Source organism: Cygnus atratus, chromosome 3, assembly GCF_013377495.2.
Source record: "Cygnus atratus isolate AKBS03 ecotype Queensland, Australia chromosome 3, CAtr_DNAZoo_HiC_assembly, whole genome shotgun sequence".
Taxonomy (NCBI): domain Eukaryota; kingdom Metazoa; phylum Chordata; class Aves; order Anseriformes; family Anatidae; genus Cygnus; species Cygnus atratus.
In genome coordinates this window covers 37,443,303-37,470,818 of record NC_066364.1, presented here as the reverse complement: position 1 = coordinate 37,470,818, position 27,516 = coordinate 37,443,303, and the positions used below count along the sequence as shown (strand labels likewise).

Here is a 27,516-nt window from a genome sequence, read left to right as displayed (position 1 = left end):
GAAGCCCTCCTGGAAGCCGAGGAGCAGCGTGGCCGGAGGGCCGGCTCCGGGGGAGAGCCCCCGGTAAGCTGTAATACCCCGCCGTGGCCAGGGGGGCTGCGGGGGCTTCCCTGCCTCTCTGAAATTCACGCCACGTTTAACCTTATCTCAAGCTCGTTTTGACGGCGACCTGCATCCCTGGGAGAGCAGCTCCAGGTTTGCCGTGCGCCCCGTTAATGGCAAAAACGGAGGTGCTAATTCTCTCTCCAACGCACGCAGGCCTCCTGCTCATCCGCAAGTGCGGAGGGCAAGGGAGAGAAGCGGGGCGAAGGTGCTCTCGGGAAACAGGGCTTACGCACGAATTTCTCGCTGTCGTCTGTGTTTTCTCACTAGATGGTCGTGTTTGGCTGTCTAGCCCCCGTCAGCTACCTGCTGTCAGTGAAACTATTAGGCTCACTGGGGGAAAAAAATGGATAATGATATAAATATGTTTTCCTTAGTGACCGCTCCTACGGTCCCCTGCTGGGAAGTTACAGCAAATCGTGATTTACAGAGAAGCGTACGCTGTGGATATTCCTTTCCTCTCCGATGGCACCCGGCCCTAATGCTTGAAAAGCTTTGCAGAAATCACACTGCGATACGGCAATACGCGGCCGTAAGAATCTCCTAAATGTCATTCGACATTCTCGAAGAGAGAGCAGGAAAATACCCTTCTGGTGGAAAACAGTTTAGACATCTTTTTCGGAAAGTCTACGTACGCGATTCTCCTACTTCAAATAAGCAGAGCCTCACCCAAGTGCCTGCAAAGGCAGCCTGCATTTTAAAGTCCGGAAATAAAAGAAAACCCAGAAAGGTGTTTTGAATATATATATTATTCCATTAGCAGATCACTATATATAGAGATTCTTCTCTCTTTCATCATCCCATAAAAAAATTAATCGGACAGACATATGGATCACAGGTTGTTCGATAAATTTAAATCCATCTTAAAAAAAAAAAAAAAGAAAGAAAAAAAGAAAAGAAAAGAAATGAAAACAACATGCCACACGTAACCTACAGAACTCTGGCAAGAAAAAAAAAATCCACAACAACAACAAGCGCCCACCCTCCCGGGAAAGAAAAAAAAAAAAAAAAGAAAAAAGAAAAAGGGGGGGAGAGGGGGGGATTTGTCCCTTCCGCCGCAGCGCGGGCAGGATGCGGAGCGGGGCGGGGGTCGGGGTCTGCTCCGCGGGGCAGCGCGGTGGTCTGAGGCCGGGGGGGGTTGTCTCGAACCCCCCCGGGGCAGGACCGGCCATCCCGTGGCCGGAGCCCTCTGCGGCCCCCCCGGCCCCCCCGCGGCTCGACTCGGCTCCGCTGCTGAGTTCGGCGGCTCCGCGCCCCGCGCCCCCGCGCCCGCCGCCCCCCGGCTTCCGCGCGGCTCCGCGCCCCCCCGGGCCCCCGGGCGGGCAGCGGCGGGGGTCGGTACCTGCTCCCGCCGGCCCCGCCGGGGCTGGGGCACCGGTGGCCGTGGCCGTGCCGCGGGTGGGCCGGGGAGGGCGGCGGGAGCGCGCCGCGGGGCCGCGGGAGGTGCCGTCGGTGCGGGGAGGCTGCCGGCGCGCCCTCGGACAGCTCGGCTCCGTTTCCTTCCTTCCTCGCCCTACCGAGCTCATCCCCATCGCGACGGCGTTTAAACTCCGGCGAGCTCCTCTAGCTTAGCACGTTGCGACCACTCTCGCACATCTGATTTCCTTCAGATTCAGTCGCGGCTGGAATAGGCAGAGCAGACAGGCTTTAGACCACGGAACAGTTAATATGTCCCAGATTTAATGTAAAGATAAACTAACTCCGCAGCACTGTTCGTCGGTGACAGGCATCAGGCATTTTCTGCTGTCCTATCGATTCCGAGCGACAGCAACTGCAGGGGAATATTTTTTTTTTCGTAGTGTTGAATTTTTCTAAGACAAATTGCCATCTCTTCCAACGTGGAGATAGTTAGCGCTTCTGTCGTAACCTACGGATAACACTTCTGCGTCGGTTTCGTGGTGTGTGTTGTTTTTTTCTCTGCTTTAATCAATTATCTATCTGTCACATACCTATATTTTCAAGTCTCGAAAGTGCTCCTACAATTTAAGTGCTGATAACCTCATTCGAGGGGATAATTTATCTCTGGGGTATATTTATTAGTCAGCCCTTCCTTGGCCTCTCTGACGAAGCAGCCCACTCACTATTGAAATTAGGGATAAATTTGCATTTCGGGGATAGGTAAAATACTCGAGTGAAAGCGGTTACGTCTTCTAAGTGGCAGCTATTTCCTTATCGGGCTACAATCAGAAATCTTCCAGTTCTCTCAGCAGAGCCACTCGAAGGTCCGGACAGGACCTCCGAGATGGTAACACAGGCGAACCACGCTAGGAATTCCTCTCTCTGCTGCCCGATGCAGCGAAGAGAAGCCCAGATCCCATCCCACGAAACCGTGAGGTTTGCCCCGGGATTTTTTACACGAGGATTTCTGCTCCTTCACCGGAGCGTGCCACCCCATTCGGCTCTGCGCAAACAAACAAACAAACAAATAAAAGCCCCCAAAATGCAGATCTCCCGCAGAGAAACGAAAATAATAATAATAATAATAAAAAAAAAAAAAACACCAAAAATCTCGATAGCTTTTTCCCTTCCCTGAGAACGCAAAGCAAAGAGTATCTAGCTCCAAATCTGCACCTTTTAATAAGTTTTGCTCGCTGGAAAGATTCGAAAGGATTTTCCCTGTGACTATTCTATGCACCTGAATACGATTATTAGTGAAGCTGCCTCGGCTGGATGCCCCCATGTTGTACAAGGCTCGCTTTGATTCCCTTTTTAGCGCAGCTCCAGCGGGTCGGGGTTCGGGAGGCGGGGGGGGGGGGGGGGGGGGGGAGAGCTGCGGCCGTCGCAGCCGGGTGATGCATCCCCGGCAGCCGAATACCGCTGATAATGACCGACCCTTAACAGCACCAACGGGCACAGCGTCGTTTTCCCCCGTTGTAGCCCCCGGGCAAAACGAAATCCCGCGGGCAGTGCCCTGGGAGATCCCCCCCCACACACACACACACTTTTCCCTCGCCGTTTCGGGGGATCGGGGGGGGCTCATGAACCTCCAGCGGGCTGCATCAGCCGGGACGGGGGGGGTAGCGGGGCTATTTCGGTCGGGCAGGCGGGCCCCCCCCACCCCGTCCGGGACGGGGCGGTGGGGTCCCCCCGGTAGTGTCGGGGCTGCGGGGGCCCCCCCGGCCGGGCGGCGCTGATTGGGCTGCGGGCGGCCGGGCCGGCGGAGCCCCCGCCCCGCGGCTCCGCCCGGCCCCCGCCGCCGCAGTGACACTAATGAGCGAGTTCTTCCCACCGGTCTCCTGCCTGGAAGTGCTGACAGATCAAGGCAACAAATTTCAATTACAAGCCCTAATTTGTGTCCGCAGAGCGTTTGTTACCCATGTCAGTCCCGTTCGGCCCATCAGACGGGGCAGAACGTGGAGGAGGAGGAGGAGGAGGAGGAGGAGAAGGAGGAGGAGGAGGGGGAGAAAAAGAGCGCATCTGCAAAAAGGAATAGATTTTTTTTCTTCCCCCCTCTTAAAAAAAAAAAAAAAAGAAAAAAAAAAAAACTTGGCTGATAACTTGGATTTAAAAAGAAAGGCGAGGAAAAGCTCCAGCCCCTTGCCTGCGTGGTCGGGAGGACGGGAGGGCGGCCGGGCGCGGGTGCCGGTGCCGGTGCCGGCGGGCCTGGATGCTGGGGCTGTAGGGGGGGGGCATGGCCGACAAGCGGCGGTCCTCGCCCGGCACCACCATGAGCCTGAAGGCTCACGCCTTCTCCGTGGAGGCTCTCATCGGCGCCGAGAAGCAGCAGCAGCAGCAGCAGCAGCAGCAGCAGCAGCAGCGGCAGCCCAAGAGGCGGAAGCTGGGCAGCGAGGACGAGGCGGCGGACGACGAAGGGGGCAGCGGCTGCTGCGCCAAGAGCTCCCCCGCCGCCGGCGGCAGGACCTGCGGCGACATGGAGCTGGGCTGCGCCGCCCGCGGGCCCGCCGGTGAGTGACCACCCCCGGCCCCGACCCCCGGCCCGACCCCCGGCCCCGGCCCCGATCCCCGCGGGATGCCGTCGGGTGTCGCCAGGCGGTGGAGCCGCCGCCGTGGGGGCCGCTCGCCACGAACTCGTGCCGGTGCCCGCGGCTCCGTGCGGAGGATCCGCGCCCCGGGACGCGCACGCCTGCCGCAGCCCCGCCGTGGGTACGCGGCCCGGCGCGGAAGGCCGCGGCCCAGGCCCGGTGTCGGTGCCGGGCGGGCCCTGCCTCTCGTTCCCCCGGCCCATGGGGCTTCTTCCCCGTCTCTGATCTCTCCGCAGGCAGCGGAGGCGAGGACGGCTTCCCGGCGGGGTCCCCGACCGCCTCGCCCCGCGGTTCCCCGAAGGGCTCGAGGCCCGGTTCGCCGCTGCCCGCCCCGCAGGCGCCGCGGGTGGACCTGCAGGGCGCCGAGCTCTGGAAGCGCTTCCACGAGATCGGCACCGAGATGATCATCACCAAGGCCGGAAGGTAACGGGCACCCCGGGGCGCTGCGGGGCCGGCCCGGCATCCCGCGGCCTCCCCCAGCACCGCGACGGCCGCTGGAGGCGGCGGGCACCGGCCGCCGCGTAAAAACGGGCGAGAGAATGCCAAAAAAAAAAAAAAAAAAAAAAAAAAAGAGAGAGAAATATTTACACGCCGGGGAGATGGCGAGAGTTTCAGATGGGCATGTGGCCGTGTGGGGTTTCTTGTTCGTTAGGGTGAAGCCTGCGAGCGCCGCGTCCTTCTGAGGGGAAACTTTTCCACCTTTGCCAGTGGATACAGATGGTAAAAACCTGGATAGTATAAAAGTATCTGAACTTATTAGAAATTACAAAAACATATTTTATTGAATCCATATGCTACCTTCTGCGTTTTCAGAGAGGTTTTATTAATGATTGAAACGCAGTCTTATACAGCACAAAGCAACATTTGTCTTAGCAGGGTCCAGCCAGGGATTTTCTTTTTTATCTTACAGGTGCACTGAAATAACAGTGCAAACTGGTTAACCACAGTCAGGTTTACCCTCCTGTGTGTTTTTTTTTTTTTTTTTTTTTCCCCAGAAATAAAGGGAGATAGGATTTTTCTTTCCAGTAACGACTTTTAATTGATTATTTTTTTTTTGAAGAGCAGCAAATACTGGATAAAGTGGAACGGCTTTCAGGTTTATAAAACACAGAAAAGTACCTTTCATTAGCTCGCAGTCAGCTCGACGTTGCGACGTTTCTTTTTTTGGCATCGAGAATGAACTTTCTTGATTAAAAGCCATGCCAAGCATATGGTGAAATAAATGCATTTTTTATGTAAAAACCGCTGCATCAGTTAATTAATCTATTTTCTCCACAGAAGGATCTAAATTGTGAATGTATCTTTTAGAAATTGCCCTGTACGTTCGTTTCTGCTTTCAATAAAGAAGTTTTACTATACCTTTCAAAGACAGAGTAACTCTTGCACTTCACCTTTAGTAAGTTGCAGACAGGAAGTCCGTCTCAATAAAGACCATATTGTTTGGTTATAGCATGGCACATTGGGTTTTATAACTGCATCCTTGCAGTGTTATAATTGTATCACCATGGATTCAACTTTGTAATTTGCTGATATACAAATGATACACCATTTGCCACTGTCAGTTAAAGCAACTGGCAATTTACATTTCTGTAAGCGTTGCTGTTCCTGGACGGAGACGGTTTTTGCACATCTCCAGAAATAAATTTCTAGTTAATATTTCTAACGGACTCTAAACATGCGTACTGCTGAAGTAGAGTCTCAAAACAAAATGATTTACTGTCTAACAAGAAAGCTGAAATGATGTGGTAATAGTTGCACTCCCAAAGCGTATCCCAAAACATACGAAGCATTGTTCAAGTAAATGCACTTTAAAAATCTGTTTTGACATATCGAATGGACCATTTCATGGCTATGTAACTGTAATCGTCAAAAAGGACTCTGTAGGCTGAAAGGAAGAACGAGAAAAATCCCACGAACTGGTTACTTTTCCTAAACAACCATTCCCAAGTCTGTTTCGTATTAAAAATGACCTCTCTCTTTCCGTGTTCAGGCGGATGTTTCCTGCAATGAGGGTGAAGATCTCAGGTTTAGACCCACATCAGCAGTATTACATTGCTATGGATATTGTGCCAGTGGATAACAAAAGATACAGGTATGGTGGCTTTATGGCAAAAAACACATCGTGCAAGCTGTAGGGATCTTGGCTATTGGAAGAAAATATTAACAGCATGTGAATTAGCAGAAGGCAGTGTTTAACCCTCCTACTGACTCCTATTTTCATCCTGGTACATTAAAAAAAAAAAAGAAAAAAAACACAAAAAACACTGTGCCAAGGTGCCAAGTATGCAAAAATAACAGCAGTGTTGTCGAAGCTCTTTATACCTTTGGCTTATGTTGTATGTGTGCTGTGGGCAACCACCAGGTCTTTTGCCTTTACAGACTGCAGTTCGAGTACAGTCAGAGAAACATTATTATATATTATTCCTCATCACGTCAGTGGCAATTAGTTCCTGTTAACAAATAAATATGTAAATAAACATTTTTTCTAGGGATGCATAACTTTAACATTAACAAATAACATTATATCATTAATATCTGATTTAATGGCATTAGAATGTAATGCACATAAGCATTCTTGGTCGTCCTTCAAATTGATTCCTTCATTTACTTCAATTCTGTTGATCTGTTTATCACTGAGATACTTGGTTGCTTAGATGCACAAAGGGTGATGTTTCTAATTACTGTTTTTTAAACAATCAATGGCATTATTGTCCGAGGAATAATGTGAGGAACAAAAGTATTTGTTCTTCCAACATTTGAGAGTAGGAATTTTGTGCTTAAACTCTTACTATTGCAAGGGTAGTTTTATTTCTAGTGAGCTAGTTCTACTTCGTTGAAACCACTGGTCCTGTAGAAATGATAGCAGCATTGGGCCCACAGCAGTTATTCCTATGAGTTCTAGAAGTTTTGTATGTCTTGCTTTACAAACGTGATCCTGTTCTCTGTAGTAGCCAGGAGCAGCCTTGCCAAGTAGTTCAGTGGAGGCAGGAATGGGTCCTTACCCGTTGCTGTTTTGATTGTTTCAACCCTATACTTAGTATAATTTACGGAAAACCGCTGCAGATTTAATTGTGGAAGTAGGAATATTTCAGACTAAGACTAAAAGGCTGGTTCTTCAGGAATGCTTCCTTATTTCCTAAACAAACACTGCACTATATTTTTTGCATGTCCTTACCTCATTGACTGTAATTTTGTCCTTTTCTCATGCGGTATGTAAGCAGTTTCTTATGAACATTTTTGATTTTGTATTTTTCAACAAGGTGTCTGTAGAAATGCTGAGCATGTCCAGTATGTATACCTAGGGGAGGCTTTTCTGATTGTACCATAGGGGGAAAAAGGCTCTTTTTTATTTTATTTTATTTTATTTTTTGAACAGAGAAGTGCAGCTGAAATGAAAGTCTTTTTTTTTTTTGTCTTTGTGTTGCAAGTGTACTTTTACTTAGCAATCTAAGCATATAATTCCTAGAAGGTCTGAGCAGTTTCTTAATTCACAAGAAGAGCAAGGTAAATATTCCAGATTGAACAGAAATGTTAATATTAAAATAGTGACAGCAAGCATGAGTTGTTTAAAATGCACTTTATTTAAAATAAATATTTTCATGCTGATCCGCACTGTCTGCCCAATGAGATGCATCGTCCCCAGATAAGCACTTAACAAAAGTTGTATGACAGGCAGTGTTTTCGTAACTGGCAAACTTAAATATCTGTAATCATATTTTAGTACCACACCTTTAATCATCCTGCTAGACGTTCATGTTTTACTTGATTCCCCTTTTCATCGTTTGCTATGCAATCTCCACATAAATTTATTGCTGACTTTAACTCCTACTGTTCATGTGGCTTTGCAAACTGATTGCCTTGCTGATCTTTATGTTTGGAAGATGCAATAGCAGTCATATACTGAGCCTAGTCGCTAGCTGTCATAGCAGACAGCAAAACTAAACAGAAATGAAGAAAATTGCATGTAGATCTAGATTTCTAGCAAATCTGGATCCCACTGTAAATATTAGGAAGCTTAAAGTGTGATTCAAAATATTTTATTTTTATGGCATTATTTACTTTTGTAGGAAAAGCGTGTATTGAGTATAAAACAACAAATATAAAATAAATGAAAAATGTTAGAATGGTTGACTGTGTGGATTAGGGTTGAGAACTTCTCTCCAGAGAGGATTCAGGAGAGGGTATTGCCACTGTTCTAGGTCTTAGTTTTCCAGCTTGATATGAACTGCATGAAGGGATTCATGTATTGGATCATTTTGTTTTAATTTCTTATTATATTGTTTGTCTTTTTTTGCTAAGGAACTGAATTGTACAAACACATGATTTGGTATTCTTTCCTGTTTTTATTAGAAAATACAGCTCATTTACAGGAATTTTACTGTACTCGGGAAAAAATACCTTGACATTTTTAATTAGTCCTTTTTAAACTGCTCTGTGAAGTATCTGCCTTCAAAATAAGTTTTCCACCGAAGAAGGCACTACTTTTATAAGAAAATGATTTTTTCAGCGTTGGCCTATCAAATGAAATATAAGCTGTGTTTTTTCATTTTTAAGCCTTTCTGCGATACTATTCAGAAAAAATAATAGTCTTGCAGAAATAGCTAGAACTTAGTTTGACATAGCTTCATTATTTTTCACAATCATAACGTTCTTTCCCTTCAGTAGCTTTATTTATAGACTCTTATATTAGAGTCAACACGTTAAATCTTCCATATATGGAATTACTACTTGATTTGATAAATGAGGGACCAGATTCTGCTCTGTTTGCTGATGCTTTTTCGGAGTGGAGCTGTAGCAGTCAATGAATTGACACCAGCTTAAAGTTCATCGCGGAGGCTAACGTACAGACTGTTACTGATTATAGGAAGACTAAGTTTGGTTGAAAGCATAAACTTACCTTTGTGCAAACCAGAACTGTGTTTTGAAACTTAAATGATAACATTTATTGTCCTTTCATGCTGGTCAACTGATGGGTTCTTGCTATACACATGGTCCCTAGCAGGTTAATCCTGAACAGGTCTGATAAATTATTTCAGGTTTTGTGGTTACAGATATTTGTTTTCTTCTTATAGGTATGTTTATCATAGCTCCAAATGGATGGTGGCTGGTAATGCTGACTCCCCGGTACCACCTCGTGTTTATATTCACCCCGATTCACCTGCCTCTGGGGAAACGTGGATGAGACAAGTGATCAGCTTCGACAAACTGAAGCTCACCAATAATGAGCTTGACGATCAAGGGCATGTGAGTAGTCACTCTTCTACGGTATTATATGTAGGCACATTGCTCAGCCCTGAAAGACTCTGACATACTGCTTCAAGGTGCCAGAAATAGGCTTGACTTTTGAAAGCTGTTTTGGAACTTTACCGTCCAGATCTAAAATCTGCTTACTTTCTGCTCTGATAATTAACTGCTTATTAGAGCCTGCTGTTTTACTCCCCCCTCAAAAATAGAACTCCTTCTGCAAAGTAAGACTTTACAAGGCTAAATTGCCTAATATGAAGGGGCAGAATTGCTCTCATGTTTTCCCACCAAGCGTGTTACTCGCAACTTCTGCTCTGATCAAAAAGTACGTTTAAATTCACAAGTGGCTAGGAGAAACATTAATAGTGTGTAATAGCTTCATGTGAATAAAAATACACTTAACTATTTGTTTAACCTAAACATTTGTGTGAAATCCCATGAGGTGTTAATAATTGCAGTCAAAAGCGAACAACATGGGAGCTGGGTTCGCTCCGATAATGATTTATTGCATACCTTATGAAGCAAGACCCTTTCACAGCTGAGGCTCATTACTTCTGAAAAAACTGGCGAAGACGTATGCAGTACGAGTGTTCTGTTTGCAAGTTCTAAATTGTTTAGTTATGACATTATCTAATGTGACAAAATGTGTTATGTTAATATTTCCTTTTCTCTTCAAAACTGTTGAAACAGGACAGATGTAAGCCAGTATCTTTCTAGCAATCCTTAAAATAGTTTTAGTTGACACCTTAGGAAAAAATTAAAAAATTAGAATTGTTTTTTAGTCTGAGTGGAGTCTTTAATTTTGAAAAATCCAGTAATAAATGGCAAATGTTGGCTTCCTTTCAAAAGGAGCATTGAATTCCAAGTGGTAGAGTTTGAAGATGTAAGAGGCAAGTTTTGAGACAGGATGTGGATTCCATTGTCCTTAGCATAGCCCAGTTTATTAAGTGGGATACTTTCTCCTTCATGGACAGGATTGAAAGAAAACGTACCTGGCACAAAGTACAAAGATACTACACGCATCTTTCAAAATAGTTGTAGCTCTGTGACATTAAGCCAGGTATTTTCTGAACACGTGTTCCAAGTATAAGTATGACTCGTTTTTTTCCCTATTTGTGTTTGCAAAGCAGATTAACTTGAGACTGTGGTCAAATTGCACGAGTTAAAACTTTTACAGTACAGACGCAGGAATACAGGAGATGGACTGGGCTGAACAAGCAAATAATGCAGTCGCAAGGATGAAAAATCTCCCTTTCTTATAATACTATTCATAATTTTGCTATGCTCTTCCTTAAAAAGCTCATGTGGGTATTTACATCTTTTGAGTCAGCAGTGCTTTTGTTTAGGATTGTAAAAAAGGCGTGGTATGTTGTATATTTCTAGAATTGCATTTATGGGGTCTCATTTGGCATTGTTTGTTTGACTGAGTACTGGCACAGGTAGTCCCCTTAGTTTCTCCAGTATCTGCCTATTTGAGACTTTCTTTGAATGGGACTGCTTTCTCTAAGCCCAGAGTATATTGTAACGGTTTACAAAGTGAAGCAGATGCGAATGGGTAGAACGTCACTTCTCTGATGGAGAGCAGGCTGGTTGCTTTCTGTACTTGGTGGTTTGTGAGGGGCAATGTGTGGATGCAGTGGTCCATCCATGCACTCGCAGTCACAAACTGCCCTGTGATAAAATCCCTGATATGTAGAGAATTGTATTACTGTGTTTTTCCGTCCCAGATCTTAGCTTTGTTTTTATTCAGAACCAAAACCTGTGTAGTGTACGCAGCACGCCATTATTCATAATGCGGGGGGATATAAATTTTTCTGATCTTTAGTTAAGTGTTTTGATTTGGAAACACGTGAAGCAAAGCTCTCGTGCAGCGATCTGAGACACATTGAACTGATTCAGAGCTACGGCAGCGCCCCTCCTCCCCAAAATGGAAATTTAAGTATTAAAATAAAAGGACAAAAGAAGGATGACTGTAAAATAATTTCATATTTCTCAAATCTGGGAAATTGCAAACATGTCATTCATAATTACCAGAAAAGGCAAAAGCAGAAAGCAGAAAAGTGTCTTTTCAAATGGGTACATTTTTTCTTTTAAAGCTATGGTAGTGTGGAATGCTGTATTGAAAAAGCTATGTAGCCTCTGAATGCCTCCAGCAATAATGGAAAACGAATAATCATATTTTGTGATGAATATAAAAAACAATTGTTTCTCATAAGCAGGAAGGAACCATTTTTCTCAAGAGGGTACCAGGGGAGGGATGGTGGATTAGAAGAGCCAGAGGTCAAGGTCATACTGTCCCTGGAATATTTGTTTTTACATCAAGTGTTCTGACTCTCCCACCCCTGTAGTGGGAGAAGGGATGTATTTTAGGCTATTAGAAAGCATTTTTTCATCCTCTTTTTCATCCTCTGCTTAGGCAGAATGGCTCAGAGAATCCTCTGTGGGGTCTCTGCATTCTGCCTTCCTTCTTCCAGTGATTCAAGAAGCACCGGGATTTAGCTGTTCTTTGGGTACACTGTCTGTGCTGCCTGGTTCTGGGGCTTTATTCCTTGTTGAAATTATTCCTTTATTCTTTCCGTCCTCCTCAGAGGTGTCAGCTATTGCAGAGTGTTTGCATTAAAATTCTAGGGCTCAATTTTGATCTTGCGGACACAAATTTCCATTGAGGTAGGGAGTTCGCATGAGATCAACCCAGAGCCCTTTTACCAGAGTATTAACTCTCAGAGCCACTGACAGAAGTGACTCACGTTCACGGGAACGGGGACTCTATTTGCAAACAGACGCTAAGGTAGTATTTCTGTGTAGTATTTATATTGTGGTAGTAACTAAAGGCAGCCAGCTCCTCTTGCGTTGCGCTGGCCCTGTGGTAAATGGCAGCGCCGGCCCGGGATTAGCTTCTTGTTCAAGGGATCGGCCATCTCTGAGACAACTTGTTTTGCTGCTCTAACGCTTCTGGACTTCTTGCTGCCTGCTGCTATTTTCATCAGCATTTTGGGTGGGAGTTTGTGACGACGTAATTTTATAGTGCTGTTCTGTGGAGGGGTTTTGAAGTACATCTGCACGTAGGACACTCTCTGATACTTGGGTTCCCGTGCAGGCTGAGGAGATCAAGCAAAATTTGTAAGGATACGTTTTCCTTCTGTATTTTTGATCTCAGAAGAGAGTCATAGAATGAATTCCCTGCTTTGGAAAGATTGTGTGCCCATACAGATATTAAGGCTCAACAACACCATTAAAGTCTTTACTGTGGCATTTTTTATCATACATCTGAGTTATGGTACAGAAAAATGAATCTGTGTTTTGCAATTGACACTGAGAAGTGTGTAGTTTGGGTGCTCTTTGTCTCATGTGTCAATGCTGCTCACCTCCAGTCTTTGGAATAATTGCTGTGTTGTAAAATCAGTCTCTTTCCCACTCTGGTTAGAATTGCTTGATTTTTCTATTTTGATGCGGTTTTATATCTGCATTTTGACAGAGGGCAAAAGTCAGTATTTTTGATGCTGTTCTCTGTGCTTTTCAACTAAGTATTTATTTGATGCAGAAGAACATCTAACTTTTAGTGAAAATGAGGCCGTTAGTATGTTAATTGTTCCATGGTAGTTTGTTTTTTTTTCCCTTCCCCGATTTGAAAGTGGGGTGAGGCTGGAGGCAGAGGCGGGCTCTTGCTCTGCCCAGACTTGGCTCCAAGCAGTAAGCTCTGCTTACAGTCAGTGGGTAGTAACATCTTCTTTTCACAATGAAAAGCTGGAAAACATCAGCATTTGCACTTGCAGTTTCTGTCTTTGTGAAAAGAGAATTCGTGCTCCTTGGCTCCACACGTTTCCCTGACTGCAGAAAGCCTGACTGTGTGGGCTTTGCTTGATACAGAAAGATTTTTGGAGACAACAGCAGTGAGGTGAGGACAATGCCACCACGCCACAGGAGAACTGGGCTCACCGGTGCTGGCACTGACAGTATCATGGCAGTATCTTTCAAAACACCCGCTGAGGAGGTAATTCTGGCCAGAAAGAGCTTTGTGCAGTTGTAGGTGCAGTGGCCGTGACTCTACGCTGCCTCCATCTCGCCCCAGCCTACTCCTGCCTTCACGCTGCAGGGTTTTTGCCTCGTCCTCCCTGCCCAGGTAGATCACGTCGTGGGAGCTGCTGTGGTGACAGTGTCACAACTCTGAGAACTTTACATTTAGAGAGATGTATTCCCCCGGGAAGTGACGGTGCAGTGCTGGTAGGCGCCATCCCTCTCGGCTCTTGTCAGAGCCACCGTGCCGTTTGTCCACATGTGGTGGAGGGCTCGGGTATGGTGCCTCGATACACGTGAGAAAGAGTGGCTGTTTTGTAACCCTGTGGTAGCGAAGCTAATGTCTGAGGTTGGTGATTTTGCTAGGAAAATATTAGGGCACGTCTGAAGACAGCTCACTCGTTTAGGAAAACTGTCTAACCCAGCACAGGGACAAAAGAGCCTGGGACTTTGCTGTGAGCAGGGCTCCCCTGCTCTCCTAGTGCTCATCCTGGGAGGGATGAAACTGTGCCCGGAGTCCTTCCGCACAGCTGGGCAGGGTGGCAGAGGGAGGCTCACAGCACGGATCTGGGAAGCCGCTCTCCTCCCTGCCCTGCCCGAGGCCCCAGCGCTGCTCCAGGCTTTCAAAGCGGGCGTCGCATCTGCTTCTCCTTTTACTCCCTTTCTACATGGTGTTGCTTTCTAATTCACTAGGACTTGGCAATTAGGTATAATTTATTTAAAATTCAAAGTCCTGATAATTAACAAAGATTCTCATCGTACAAGGCATGGTACAAAATGAAGAACTTTTTTTTTTTCCTGCTGTGGGTCGTTAATGGGCTAACAGTGTATCAGCACAGGAAATTTCAGTACAGCACAGAGCCAAGCCAGGTTGCTTTTACGAGATGACAAGGATCAGTTTAGCCATAATACCAACCCAGATAAGGAGTGGAAAGTGCTGCTGGGACTTCACTTGTTCTGGTACGTGAACAAGGTTGTTCACAGCTGCCTGGGTTATCGTTGCATACACAGGCAAGTCTGCCGTGTGGGCAAGCAGTCATATACAACACAAAGTTGATGGGTTACAGTAAGCAGAATGGGAACAGAGCGTGGCATGCTCAGTTGTACACAGGCAGATGACAAGGCATAGAATAACGATAGGCTTGATCTGGGGAACAGGGCTTTCCTTGATGATTTTTTTTCCTGTTGCATCAGTACCTCCCCTAGTATCACTGGGTGTTCACAGGAAAACAGGGTCAGGAATGTGCTGTCCTCTCTACATTTTCATTTTGTAGATCTTTGCCAACAGAGGACTGAAAGGATTGTTATAAAGGAGAATACACATCTGTATGATAAAAATCTTGCTTATGCAAGACTCTGAAAACTGGGAAAAGGCCTCATATGAGAACATCCATAGGGCACTCCCTGAGCAAATTAATTGGAGCCTGTGATGTCATTGTCAAAACCTTACTTACAGGCTAATAAAAACCCTGATTATCCAGAAACTTGGCTTATCCAAAATGGGGTCATGTCATCTGGCTAGGACCAAGTGTAATAAACTAGCCAAACGCTAGTTTAGCCAAATGAATGTAATGTCTTCTGTGTCATTTGGATGAATGAACTTCCATGGTATCTGGCATTCAGGCATAAGGGCTCTGTCAAGTGCCTGCACACATACACGTTCTGAGGCTACTCAAGGAGCAGGAAATTAAAAAACTTCCCCTGAATTTTGATTAGGGGTTCCACAGGCCAATAGCCATAGGGCTATTTATTTATCAAGTTACTGATTTCTTAGGCTTTCCAAAAATAATAGTTGAGCTTCCAATTATTTTTTTTTCTTGAAATCTTCTATTTTCGTAGTGGTTAGCTGAAGTCACGTAGAGTAAAATAAAGGAAAAATTGTGTATGTTAAATTTCCTCTAAAATTTGGGAGCAATACCAAGAATTATGTTTAACTTTATGCACTATGAGTTCATATCGTTCTTGTTTATCCTTTATTATGAATTGAGCGTTGTGTGCTGGGAGGGATTTGTGTATTGATACTCATTGTCTGTAAACGTATTACAAACCTAGGCTTAGTAACATTTTAAGCTTTTGGTTTTTGGTGTTATTTTACTCCTAGTTTCTACTTGTTCAGACTATAAGAGTCTCAGATCATGTTCAAAACAAAATACATTTCCAGCCTTCTGGATATCAAGAAGAAAAATGCTTCAAGCATATCCTGAAGGCTCCAAAAACAAAAGGCAAATGCTGCTGTTGTCAATTGTGTTAGATCAAATCCAGGCTCAAGTGGAAAAAAAAAAAAAAAAGAAAAGGGTGACAAAACTTTCCTAATTCCAGTGGGACCAGGACCAGAACTTCACTCTTTTTTTTCTTTTTTTTTTTTTTTTTGTATAGCTCGTCCCCTGATTATGGAGCTCCTGAGTCATAATTTCTAAATGCTTAGGGTTGACAATAGCATAAATGCACAGACTACTGTAATAACAATCTCCAGAGGTTAAAACAAACATTTGATTTCCAGTAAGTGGCATGGTAAACACATGCCATGAGCTGTGGTTCCAAAAAGCCATTAGTCCTGGAACAACAGGGTGTCCTTTCTAATAAATGTTATCTTTTTCCTTTCTTTTGATTGCATAGATTATCCTTCACTCTATGCATAAATACCAGCCTCGTGTCCACGTCATCCGAAAAGACTGTGGAGATGATCTGTCCCCCGTCAAGCCTATCCCTTCAGGAGAAGGGGTCAAAGCGTTCTCCTTTCCAGAGACAGTTTTCACTACTGTCACAGCATACCAAAATCAACAGGTAACTCAGGCTTTCTGCTTAGCACTTTTCTGGCTTTTCAGAGTAGACCAGAGAAGTGTGAGACAGGAAAAAAGAATATATGTTGGTTATATCACCAGGAAGCATTGCCTAAACCCCTTTAATATTACAAGTAGCTTTCACTAGTAGTATTGCAGCAGCGCCCAGAGGCTATAGCTGAGACTTCAGGCCATGTGGGCTAGGTGCTGCCTGTAAAAAGTTGTTTTTGTAATGAAGATCTCGCTGTCTAAGTTGACAACATAGTTAATAGTGTGTTAATCATAAATGCAGCATTGAAGAAGAAGGCAAAGAGGAATTTGTTTTTTAAAGGTATTTTTGTACCTGTACATGTAGATCAGATAGAATTTTTAAAGCACTTTTGGGCCTGACTCCAGTAATTTCAAAACTCTGTCTGAAAAATGTGCCCCAATACTTTAAAAGAGAAGCCAAAGTCTGAAGAAAGTAGCTGTAATTTTTATTAATTGGATTCAGCATATATTATTAACTGAAATTTATCCGCACAGACTCAACGTTTGCCTCTTATCACCACTTGTTTAAGTATTCATATACAGAGTGACACCATATTTAGTGTTGTAACATTTTATGAATTCCATATAAGAAACTGTAGCTATATTTTGGGAAATTATAAATGCCTTGTTATCTTTACAGAGAGAAGCATGTCAGTAGTGGCAAGAGACCCAACTAAATAATGAGATACAATTACTTGGTGCCTACCATGTTTATTTAAATGAATTACAAGTATCTTACGGTGTTTTTTTTTGTTTTGTTTTTGTTTTTGTTTTTAGAGAGAGGATAATAGCCTAGCGATAATCTCTCTTTTCACATTTCCTTCTTGGCCCATACAGAAATAAAATTTAATTTAAATTTTATTGCGATTAGGCAATATACTCTCTTAGGTGAAGAATGACATTTTCCAGAAGATTTTCCTCAAGAATTCCAACCTGCCAGTTAGTAGCATTAAATACCTATTAGCTGCTCAGGGGATTTGCAAAAATAATGGTCAGAAGGCTGGGCCTTATTTTGCAGTGTTTCAAGACAGCTTTCTTAAACGATGCAAATAGTAAGACATTTCTACTTTAAATGAATGGAGCTAGAATATTCAACTGTCAGCTTAATTCTGTCAGGAGAGTCATTTTTTGTATTTCTTAGATAAATTTGTAGATACTAATTTTTTAAATCATCTTTACAGATAACTCGTCTGAAGATTGACAGGAATCCATTTGCCAAAGGGTTTAGAGATTCAGGACGCAACAGGTAGGTGCTGGGAAGGAGGTGGGCTTGCTGCTGCTGACAGAATCAGTCTGTGAAGGCTAGTAGTGGGTATTCTTCATACAGATGGGAATAGCTGTATTTACAGACAAATTAGTCTGAGGACTCAGACTCCTTGAGGGAGCACTTAGGCTTCCCAGTAACATTCTCAGTGGTGGCTTCCTGTTCCTACTCCTCTGACCCTCGGAGATCAAGAACTGGTTGGCACGTGGCTTGACTCATGTACTCAAGTTTCCTTTGGAAACTGCAGCATACCGTGAAGGCTGAAAATGGAGTCAATGCATCCTGAGGTCTGAGATTTTTGAGGGTATGACCAGGGTGTGCTCCAGGACTGGGGAGCAGGGAAGAACTTGCAGCCAAGGAGGCTGTGTCACCACTGTGCTGGGAGCAGTGTTCTCGGGCATTGCAGTGGGTGTGTAGGTAACGATACTGACCTGGGCATGGGAGTTTTCAAAAGCCAGAAGGCAAGTTTGGGAGGGAGCACAGCTGGCCAACAGGAGCGGCCACTCCTGAAGTCTCCTTTTCCTCCTGGCTAGAGAAACAAATTTGCAGATACCAGTATCGAACTATAAGCTCAGACTCTCCTGCATTTAGTGGCATTTAGTATGGATGAGTGGCTCATTGTTTTCTCTTAAAGGGGGAGAAACTAATTCTCCTCATGCAGTGACCTTATGGTTATTAAATTTGTGTAGGTGGGAGACCTGTGTTCAAGCGTCTCTTTCGCTTAAAGAGTTTTAAATCCACTTTCTAAGTGAATGCTTTTCCTACTGGGCTATAAATGACCTTGAAACAGGCCTGGTTTCCACCTCTTCTGTTGCAGTTGGACTGATTAATTGCTTGTTCTTTCTTGATCCACGATTCTTTCAAAATAGCAATAGGGAATCTGAGTAGTGTGAAGTGGAGACTTGGGTCTGGTCCCTGTTGCCAGTACAAATGAGGTATCTTATCCAAAGACTGTTCAATGCAAAATACTTAAGCCTCTTATGAATTGCATGTTAAACCATTTCAGCTAAAAAAAGAAGCATTTAATTGTGGTGCACAGTATACATCAGTTCCAGTGACCACTTTGTGTTTGCTGTCTACAGCTGCTATATTTATGACCTCGCCTTCCAGAGAAGGGAGCAGACTGTGTACCAGGAAGAATGTTCAGAGAGTATCTTTTGTTAGTTGCCTTAGTGAGCTTTTCTTTTAGCACAGGCTACAGCATTAAAAATCATTTTGTGCTTCCACCTGAGTTAACTAAAGGTTGAGACAGGACAGCAAACAAAAAGAATATTTTTTAGAAGATGAACGTGGGATGGGGTTATAAAAATTTACAGGAGCACACTGCAAGTATCTTTTCAGTTTACACTCTGTATTTGCTGCTTTCTAAGGTTTTTGTCTTCTAGCAAAAACCAACTGGCATTACTCTGTCCTGAAGCCTGGAATGGATGTCCCATGTACTGGCATAAATAGACTTTTGTCCTCTTTTGTAGCATTCTATACTGCAAATAAATGAACAGTAACTTCCAGATAAATACAGTGACTGAAGAAGCAAAACAAACCGTGTGTACTTGAGCAAGAAAAAAAATGCTGCACATGCCCCATTTGACAGCTTTCCATAGGCAATGTCTCTGCCATTCATGCTTATTGCAGAGCTATAAAATAAATGCTAAGGAGCCATCTAAAAAGTGTGTAACCCTGACTCCCCTGAAGCTTCTGACTAAGTGAGGTCAGAATTTCATACATGATGCTCTATGAAACAAGAGAAAATACCCTTGAAAATAGAGAGGAAAGGCTCATTCTGAAAGCAGTCCTGAACTGGATTTACATGGCCAGACACTCCTGATACTGTCTGAATATGATGTAGGTGCTGTGAGTGTGCTGCATCTGCAACTGTGCAAATCTTGTTATAGTTACTGGGGATGTCCAGGGAGGTTTTTTTGGTTTGGCTGCTAGGAATCAGTTTGGTTCGGGCATTAAAAAAAAAAAAAAAAAGCCACATGATATTTGAATTGAAAACAGTTATAGTTTACAGAAACGGATTATGAGGCCAGTCTTGTAGAAAGTGCCTCTGTATAAAAGTTTCAGAATTGGCTTTAGATAAGGTCCAAAAGCCTTTACTGTCATATATGCACTCATTACAGAAGTGACTCTTGCCTGTTGCAAATAGACATTTGTTTACTGAACTCTGTATTGCTGTTTTCTTCCATAGGATCTGTGGCACCGAATAAGTAGGCTTGGGAATGCAGCTTAGATTTATAATTGTTGAGGAAAACAGTAGTTTACTCAGTTGATTATTAATTTACTCTGTTGCTGAACATTAAGTATTAAGATTCTGTTATCTTCATTGCTCTGGCTGTTACACTCATTGCCTAGGCATTTTAGTCTGCAAAAGGGTGAAAAATGCTGTGCACCATTCCGTCGAACTTTTCAATGTTGCTTTAATTATTGCGGCTACCTTATTCTGCACTGCTGCATGCAATAATTCTGTTTAATTAAAAATATTCCCTTTCAGGTCATTCCCTTTCAGCCCCACAGGCTATTTTACAGAAATCAGTAGCTTCACCTTTTAAAAGCATTCCCTGTACATTTGCAAAGTGCAACAGAATTTATGTGCTGAGAATAGTTTCATTCTTCAGCTAGTCCTTAAGTTTGACCCTATAAAATCTTTTACTCAGGAAAGGACCAGAATTTCTCTCTTTAAATACTTCAGGAAAAAACATAACTGTTTTGTTAAATAAACTTGGCCATTTGATAGCATAAATTAGGGTGGTGATAAAATGTGGAAATTGTTCGAAGGCATCTTGTATAAATTATCACCTTGGCTACACTCCTCCAGGAGGTGGCTTTTATCTCTACTTTAACTAGAAATGAAAATTCACTATTACTGCAGAAAATGAAGGCTATCTTTTTAGTCCAGGTTCAGCTAATAAATACTTTATAACCATTTCCTGAAGTACATTTGTGATCCTCCTGGAAATGTAATGCAATGTGGAAGAAGCAGTATCAGAAGAACATGTTGGTAGCTTCAAATTGGTCTATTTGCATAATTCCAGTTTACAGAGTGTTGCTGCGCAAAGGCAAGCACTTGTATTTGGTTTGTGCCTGATGTTGACACTTAACAGGCCTTTGGGGCTCAGCAGCCAAAAATAACAGCAAAATTATACCTCTGAGCTACATTATTTATAAAATTCTGTCAGAAAGCAAATGAGCCTTTACCTTCCGGAAGTAGAGATTCTTTTAGATATTATCTGCCAAAATTGTTTAGCCAGATATTTCTGTTTTGTCATGACATTGTTGAAAGAAAATGATTGAAGATTTTTAGTTTCTAAACCCAGCACATAATGACAGAGATACAACATTACGTTTTTTTTTTGTTTTTTTTTTTTTTACATTTTAGTAGCAAAAGAGTTGTACACTCATGCCTTGCTCATGTTGTGAGCATGATTTTCCAACTCATCAACAAAGACTGGAAGTCCAGTTTCAATAACAGTTGTCAGTTGATCACCTTTGTTCTAGTCAGAAACAGGAGATCATCTTCCTGGCAATTAGAGCAGTTGCTCTTAAGGAAATGTCATACTAGGAAATTACTTAACATCATAACACTTAACAGCCTCACCCCCCAAAAAAACAACATCCCCCCAAAATAATACTGAAATAGAAAAGCGGACTTGTAGAAACAAGAAACTCTTTGCATGCTATCAGCCAAGTGACTGCACATCACAGAATCTCAAGGGTTAGCATGTAAGATTCTTCTAAAAAACAGAATGAACTTCAAAATAATCCTGAAATGTTAATATTTTTAGATGTTTCTGAGGTATTCAGAGAAATGTGACAAAATACAGCTTTCTGTCATAATGCAACGATGTTTTTGTTCTAAATAGAATGGGACTGGAAGCTTTGGTAGAGTCTTATGCCTTCTGGAGACCTTCACTAAGGACACTTACATTTGAAGATATACCTGGGATACCCAAACAAGGTAACGGTCTTCTTTGAGGTTTTTCAAAACAAAAATGCATGAAGATAAAGTTTTATGCCCATCATTCCTTACAAAAATCTAGGTAAGTGGCTCACCTGCAGAAAATGCGACCAACCAACCCCACTGCAGGCCATCACCTCTCATCAGCATTAGTCTAAGTTAGAAAACAAGTGCTAACTTAAGGACTGTGGCAGCAAAAATGTTAGGTCATAAAGATAAATCAGATCACATGTGGAGGAAGATGACATTTAAGGACAGAATAACCTTTTATTTAGTGTTATGCTCTGGCTGGCTACACAAGGCAGAGTTATTATTAGCGAATTCTGTTCTACACATCCAAACTCAAAAGTTGGAAATACATTGCATTTAAGAAAAAAAAAAAGGAATGAAAGAAACGGTGTCATCAATGTATTGAATAAATAGTTGCAAGCTTAAGTTTGCTTCCTCCTTGGAAAGCTTTCTTGATTCTTGAAGACCAATAAACTGTTCAGTGAAAGTCCCTACAAACTTTATACGTATCCTAGAGCTTCAAAAAATGGATCACCTCTCCATTCTTTTTCCTGCTCCCCAGTCCATAATCTCTTGGCTTTCATTTTCCCCATCATAGAGGTAGTGCTGTGGGAGAGGGGGGTATTTAAATGGCCTGTCTGTAGGGAGAGGGGACTTTCTGTACTCTTTTCTGAGTTCCTTTATTTCCAGAGCATCCCTGTGTGTATAGAATACTTCTCAGACTTTTCACAGCTAAATCAGACATCTTGCTCTTAAGAGTCTTAACATTTCCTGCTATCAAATTTACAAACATCCTATCTGCTTTCTTGGTAATATATTCCAGAGTAATTTGGCATCTTCAGAGCAAAAACTCAGAAAATAGAGAAACACACAAAAATCACTTTTTTTTTTAACTTCTCCTTAGCCCACTCCTTTGAAAATCTTGAGCATAAGGGTTTGATGTGGGCAGTTAAAAAGGAGGTTTTGTGCCAAGTCACAGATATTTAGGATAAGCATTGGCAAACTTTTGAGCAGAGAGTGGGGCTGGGGGCTGGTCCTTTCAAAAACGCCTAGAATGAGGTGGTAGCACCAGCCTTTGTCAGACTGCATAAGACTGGCAGACAACTGACTGTGGAGTTATCCTGTGTAGGAGACAGACCAGCTATATCGCCCTGTTTGTACATAGCAGCACTGTTTGAGAGCAGGGGAATTGCTGTTGCCTGAGGTTAAGGAGCTTGTTGAAGTTACTGCTGATGTTTGCAGAGTGGGAGCTCGGATCTGTGCAAAATCTTTAATCTCATGTGCCTTGGCCAGTAGGGTGATTTAGAGCTTAGGCAAAGAGACTTGGTTAAAGACCCCATTAGAAATCTGTCCTGATTTTTGGAAGTGCCCATCTCAGACAGTAGAGGCGTTGACATAGAAATCCTAGGATTTCTGGAATTTCGAGGTATCTCGTAGTGCTTTGTACCTGTTATTTGTTAGTAGAACAACAAGCAGGAGGCAGAGTTCACTGATAACTTATTTTTCTTTTTACTAGCTCACCTGTCATGAAAACCTGCAAGCTTACTGACAGTGTGTATCTCTGCATCATCAAGCTGTTTAATTGTTAACGTGATTCACAAACAGGAGAGACTTCCTTGCTAAGTGACTTTGGCCTGGAAGGCAGTGAAAGGCCCAAATCCATTTTTCTAAGCTCATTTTCCCAGGAGACATAATTTCTAAGGAAAAGAAGCTTTTCTTGCAGCTGGGAAACATTCAGTCCTCAGAAAAGGCTTCACCTGTTGTTAGCGGTTCATTTTTAGGAACACTCAGCACTGGTATTTGTGAGGTAAAAAGTTCTGATACCAGTAAACGAACAGTTCATCCACAGTTGGCTGCAAACCTAAACCTCCACCTTCACATTCAAGAAATGAAACAGCTCCATGCACAGTACTCAGCCTACACCTTTCCTGAAGTTGTTTTATCTATGGGAGCCTCTATCATTTGAGATGAGGAGCTGGTTCCTTAGCTGGTGCTCTGGCAGTGACATTTGGGCACAGAGGGAAGCATATGTCACACAGTGCAAGGGCTGAAACCCACTTCAGAGTATAGCAACAACAGAGACAACACAAAATTCATAACTTTGAAGAAGGCTTCCTGTAGTGTGGTACTTGGATGGCTACACCTTGGCTGCCAGAGTTTTCTTCCAGTGACAAAGAGTAGTTAACCTTTCGAACACGAGCTGTAAGGTTGGATGTATGGAGTGACGGTCACAAAAGCATAGGTTCAGTTCTTGGACAGGTCATTTCTTTAAAAATATGCGTGTGCCATCCAGACACACCTTCACATGTATGTAACAATATTTTTGAATTAATTTGTGCCAAGTGTTTCACATCAAGGGTTATTTTTAAAAGACAAAGGTCTTGATCTGTCATCTAGAAAATGAACCTTTCCCAACATGTTTCTTACGCTGTCATATTCTCTTCCAGGAAATGCAGGTTCCTCTACTTTACTCCAGGGATCTGGCAGTGGAGTGCCATCTACCCACCCTCACCTTCTGCCGGGTTCCCCTTGCTCATCTCCAGCCTTCCATCTCAGTCCCAACACTAGCCAGCTCTGTAGCCTTGCTCCAGCTGACTACACAGCTTGTGCCCGCTCAGGCTTGACCCTGAACAGATACAGCACTTCTTTGGCTGAAACCTACAACAGGCTCACAAACCAAACCAGTGAGACGTTCGCTCCCCCAAGGACTCCCTCCTATGTCGGTGTGTCGAGTAGCACAACTGTGAATATGTCAATGAGTGGCAATGATGGGGATGCGTTCAGCTGCCCACAAACTGGCTTATCTATGCAGATTTCAGGGATGTCTCCACAGCTCCAGTACATCATGCCATCCCCATCCAGCAATGCCTTTACCACTAATCAAACCCACCAAGGCTCCTACAACACGTTTAGACTGCACAGTCCATGTGCGCTGTACGGATATAACTTTTCCACATCCCCTAAACTGGCTGCCAGTCCTGAGAAAATTGTTTCTTCCCAAGGAAGTTTCTTGGGGTCCTCGCCAAGTGGAACCATGACGGATCGGCAGATGTTGCCCCCTGTGGAAGGAGTGCACTTACTTAGCAGTGGGGGGCAGCAGAATTTCTTTGACTCTAGGACCCTAGGAAGCTTAACACTCTCGTCTTCTCAAGTGTCTGCACATATGGTTTGATGAAGCCTTTAAGTAAAAGTACAGTATGTTTGGTGTCTACAATGTATTTCTTTTGGAATATGAAAGGACACTCAATGTAGCTTGTAAAGTGTGTGTATATATAATATGAGAGGAAGTTTCACTGAATTTTTGACTTGTTTGTGGCCAGATTTTCTCCTATTTTGAGTTACACGGAGTTTGTTGCGGCGCAGACTGCTTTAGTTTTCTGGTATAATACACTTAGTTGTATAACACGTTGGGACATATGCAACAAATTAAGTAAGACTTCCTCCCCTTTCCCCCTCCTCTTTTCTAACCCCTTTAAAGAATGAAATGACACTTAGTGTATTAAACAACACAAACAAGCCCACTTACATTTCCTATAGTACTAGTGAGTTTCTTTAAAACATTCATACGATGGTAAGCTGATGCACCAAAGACATTTTACAAGCTTCTTCTCTGTTATAAGGGATATGAAGGGTATTTGGACTTTCAAGTGTTAAGCATCAAGCATCCAGCCTAAAATAGAAGTTTAGCTAATGGATTATTTACAAAGTAAACGGAAAGATTAGTTTGCCTTCTCATGATACACTGTTTTTAGCTTATCAACAGCACGGCATTCTTACTAGGATTTTTTTTCAGCATTAGTCTAGATTTATGATTAGGTATTTGGAGACAAATAACGCATATTCAAATTGTGGCGATATGAGTGATTTAAACCAACAGCAGAAGTGGCATTCCTTGGTATAGAATGAACTTTAGGGTGCTACATTTTTGTCAAAGGAAGGGCTTGATGCATTTTTTTCCTCCATAAATATTGCCTATAAGACATTTACTGGACAGTAGGATATTCTGATGTATCTTTCTTTTTGTATTTTTACTTTTTTAAAGGCAAATGCAGGTTTGATTTAGAAAAAAAAAAAGTGCACAGGATGAGAAATTCCATTATTGGTTTTACCCTTTTGTGTGTGTTGTGATTTTTTTTTTTTAATAAGAGCAAAAAGTCTTCCATCCTCAGTGTCTCGTAAATAAATTGCCTGTAGCCATTAGACAAACAACCCAGTTTGCCCACAAATGTTGCTGGAAGCAGAACTTTGTCATAGTTGCCTCCCTGTAACATGGTCAAATTGGGACCAGGATTACAATAGGCAAAATTGCTTTAATAGTTTACTTTGAATGCTACTGCATGACACCTACAGCCTATTTCCCTCCCTCCAGGGAGCCATCTGTCTTCCTTTCTTGTTGCTTTCTGTCATGAGGCTACTACCACTCTGTTTCTTAAACAGTCTTTGCTGGGGAATTTGTTTATTTCCTTCCAATATCTGGTTTTAACTGGTGTTTGCAAGAACACAGATCAAAACCTGCTCCTGACCAAGCCTCTGTGGAGTGACAAGGACACAAGGAGATGTTTGTCCTAGGGAAACTTCTGTCCTCATCTGCACCTGTATTGCCCTGGTGTGTGCCAGTTCTGCTGCGAGAGCTGCCTTCCAGATGCCTGCCTGTTGGAGCTGAAACAAGGAGGGTATGGAAGAGATTTTAATGCTTAGAAGGATGGGTTCAACGTTGCCCTAAACCTCCTCTATACTGTGCAGTTGATGTAAAGGCGTTTTAAAGTGGGTACAAATGTAATTGAAAATGCTTTCCTTATCGGCATTGAAGGAGAATAAGGCCCTCAGACTTAACATATTTCTCTGTTAGATTTTTCAGTGAAAGTGTATTGTTAAATTTTGCAAGAGCTCCAATGTCTTTCCTGGCAAACTGGGTTTATCCACTACCACTTCAAGAAATACTCAATGCAGCTAATGTTTATTCAGTGGATTAGAGATAATATATACAGAAGCATCCCTCTTTCTATCTCTTATTATTATTTGGGAATAGAAGGGAGACCACAAAAGTCTTAAAGCTTGTGACTGGAGAAGGCTTTATTTCTATTAGTTATATATATGTTTATGTTAAAGAAGACACTTAGAATGTTCTCATTAGAGCTGGAATGACAAGAGGGTGAGGCTGCAATTAAAGAGACGTGGGTTTGCTTCTTTGCTGTTGTAAACTTCTCAAGTGACCTTGGGCAATTCACTCAGCCTTTCTGTCTAATTTTTTTTTCTTCTGTAAATTGTGCTAATAGCACTTCTTTGCCTCATAGGAAATGCTGGCAGTACATTGAACATGAAGATGTTCTCTACGTCTGATGTACTGTGTGCCATACATTCAGGATGAATGGCTAGGTAGTGTTCATGTGTGAGGATAACAAGGAGCTTTCATGTACCTCGGGTCTGCTGCTAGTTTTGGCATTGCAGTGTTCTTTGAGGCAGACCTGACAGCGAAGACTTGCAAAGCTAAAAAAAAGCTGTTCGAAAAACTCCCAGTAATAATTTGTGAAATGGTTCTAAGATGTGTAGATGATGGGAAAATTTTCAATTATGTACATTGTCATAGTTCTATTGGTTTAAATTAACGAGGCAGTTCTGTATTGTAATTCGCGTTCCAGCCAAAACTTTGAAATGTTGCAGTTGGACAAAGTGTTAAATGGGAGGAATGGTACAATTAATCTGTACATGAAAAAGGATAAGCAAGATAATTATCCATGTCATCTGAAGGGCCGTGACAAGGTAGAAACATGGAAGGGCTAAGTCGTGCATGTTCCTGCAATGGGAAAAAATAGGTTGTGCATGCATGTACATGGAGGTGCTCCTGGCAAGAATATGTACTTTGTCACCTGAAATTTTTTTAGAACTGGTCTCTTAGTTTTCCTCAAATGATTGCTATCATATAACCACACAATATTGTTTGAAACGTTTGTTCCTTAAAATTTGAATCATATTGTAAATACTTACTGATGTGTCATTGTGAAAAGACTAGCTTTTTATCAACATAGTAAATGCTACATATGCATTATATCTATAATTATATATCTGTATTTTACAAAAATGCCACAGAAAATATATTAAAGTGTGTATCTAAACACTTTTTACTATATTTGC

The 27,516-nt window shown here is 42.8% G+C and overlaps 1 protein-coding gene across 2 annotated transcripts; it reads left to right on the top strand.

Annotated features, from left to right (window-relative positions):
• Positions 1-3,314: 3,314 nt before the first annotated feature.
• TBX18 (T-box transcription factor 18) lies at positions 3,315-27,516 on the top strand. Of its 2 annotated transcripts, none has more exons than XM_035559542.2 (8): positions 3,315-4,007; positions 4,322-4,508; positions 6,076-6,177; positions 9,158-9,329; positions 15,960-16,127; positions 17,335-17,399; positions 21,281-21,375; positions 23,832-27,516. In XM_035559542.2, the coding sequence occupies exons 1-8, from the start codon at positions 3,734-3,736 to the stop codon at positions 24,554-24,556; spliced, it is 1,788 nt and encodes a 595-aa protein (XP_035415435.1). In that variant the 5' UTR covers positions 3,315-3,733; the 3' UTR covers positions 24,557-27,516. The 2 variants fall into 2 exon arrangements, with proteins under 2 accessions (XP_035415435.1, XP_035415436.1); XM_035559543.2 differs by having other exon boundaries at positions 25,882-27,473.

Coding starts and splice junctions, on each gene's coding strand:
- TBX18 (XM_035559542.2), top strand. CDS start 3,734: ATGGCCGACAAGCGGCGGTCCTCGCCCGGCACCACCATGAGCCTGAAG. Junction 4,008..4,321: donor CGCCGCCCGCGGGCCCGCCG/GTGAGTGACCAC, acceptor ATCTCTCCGCAG/GCAGCGGAGGCGAGGACGGC. Junction 16,128..17,334: donor CAGCATACCAAAATCAACAG/GTAACTCAGGCT, acceptor TCATCTTTACAG/ATAACTCGTCTGAAGATTGA.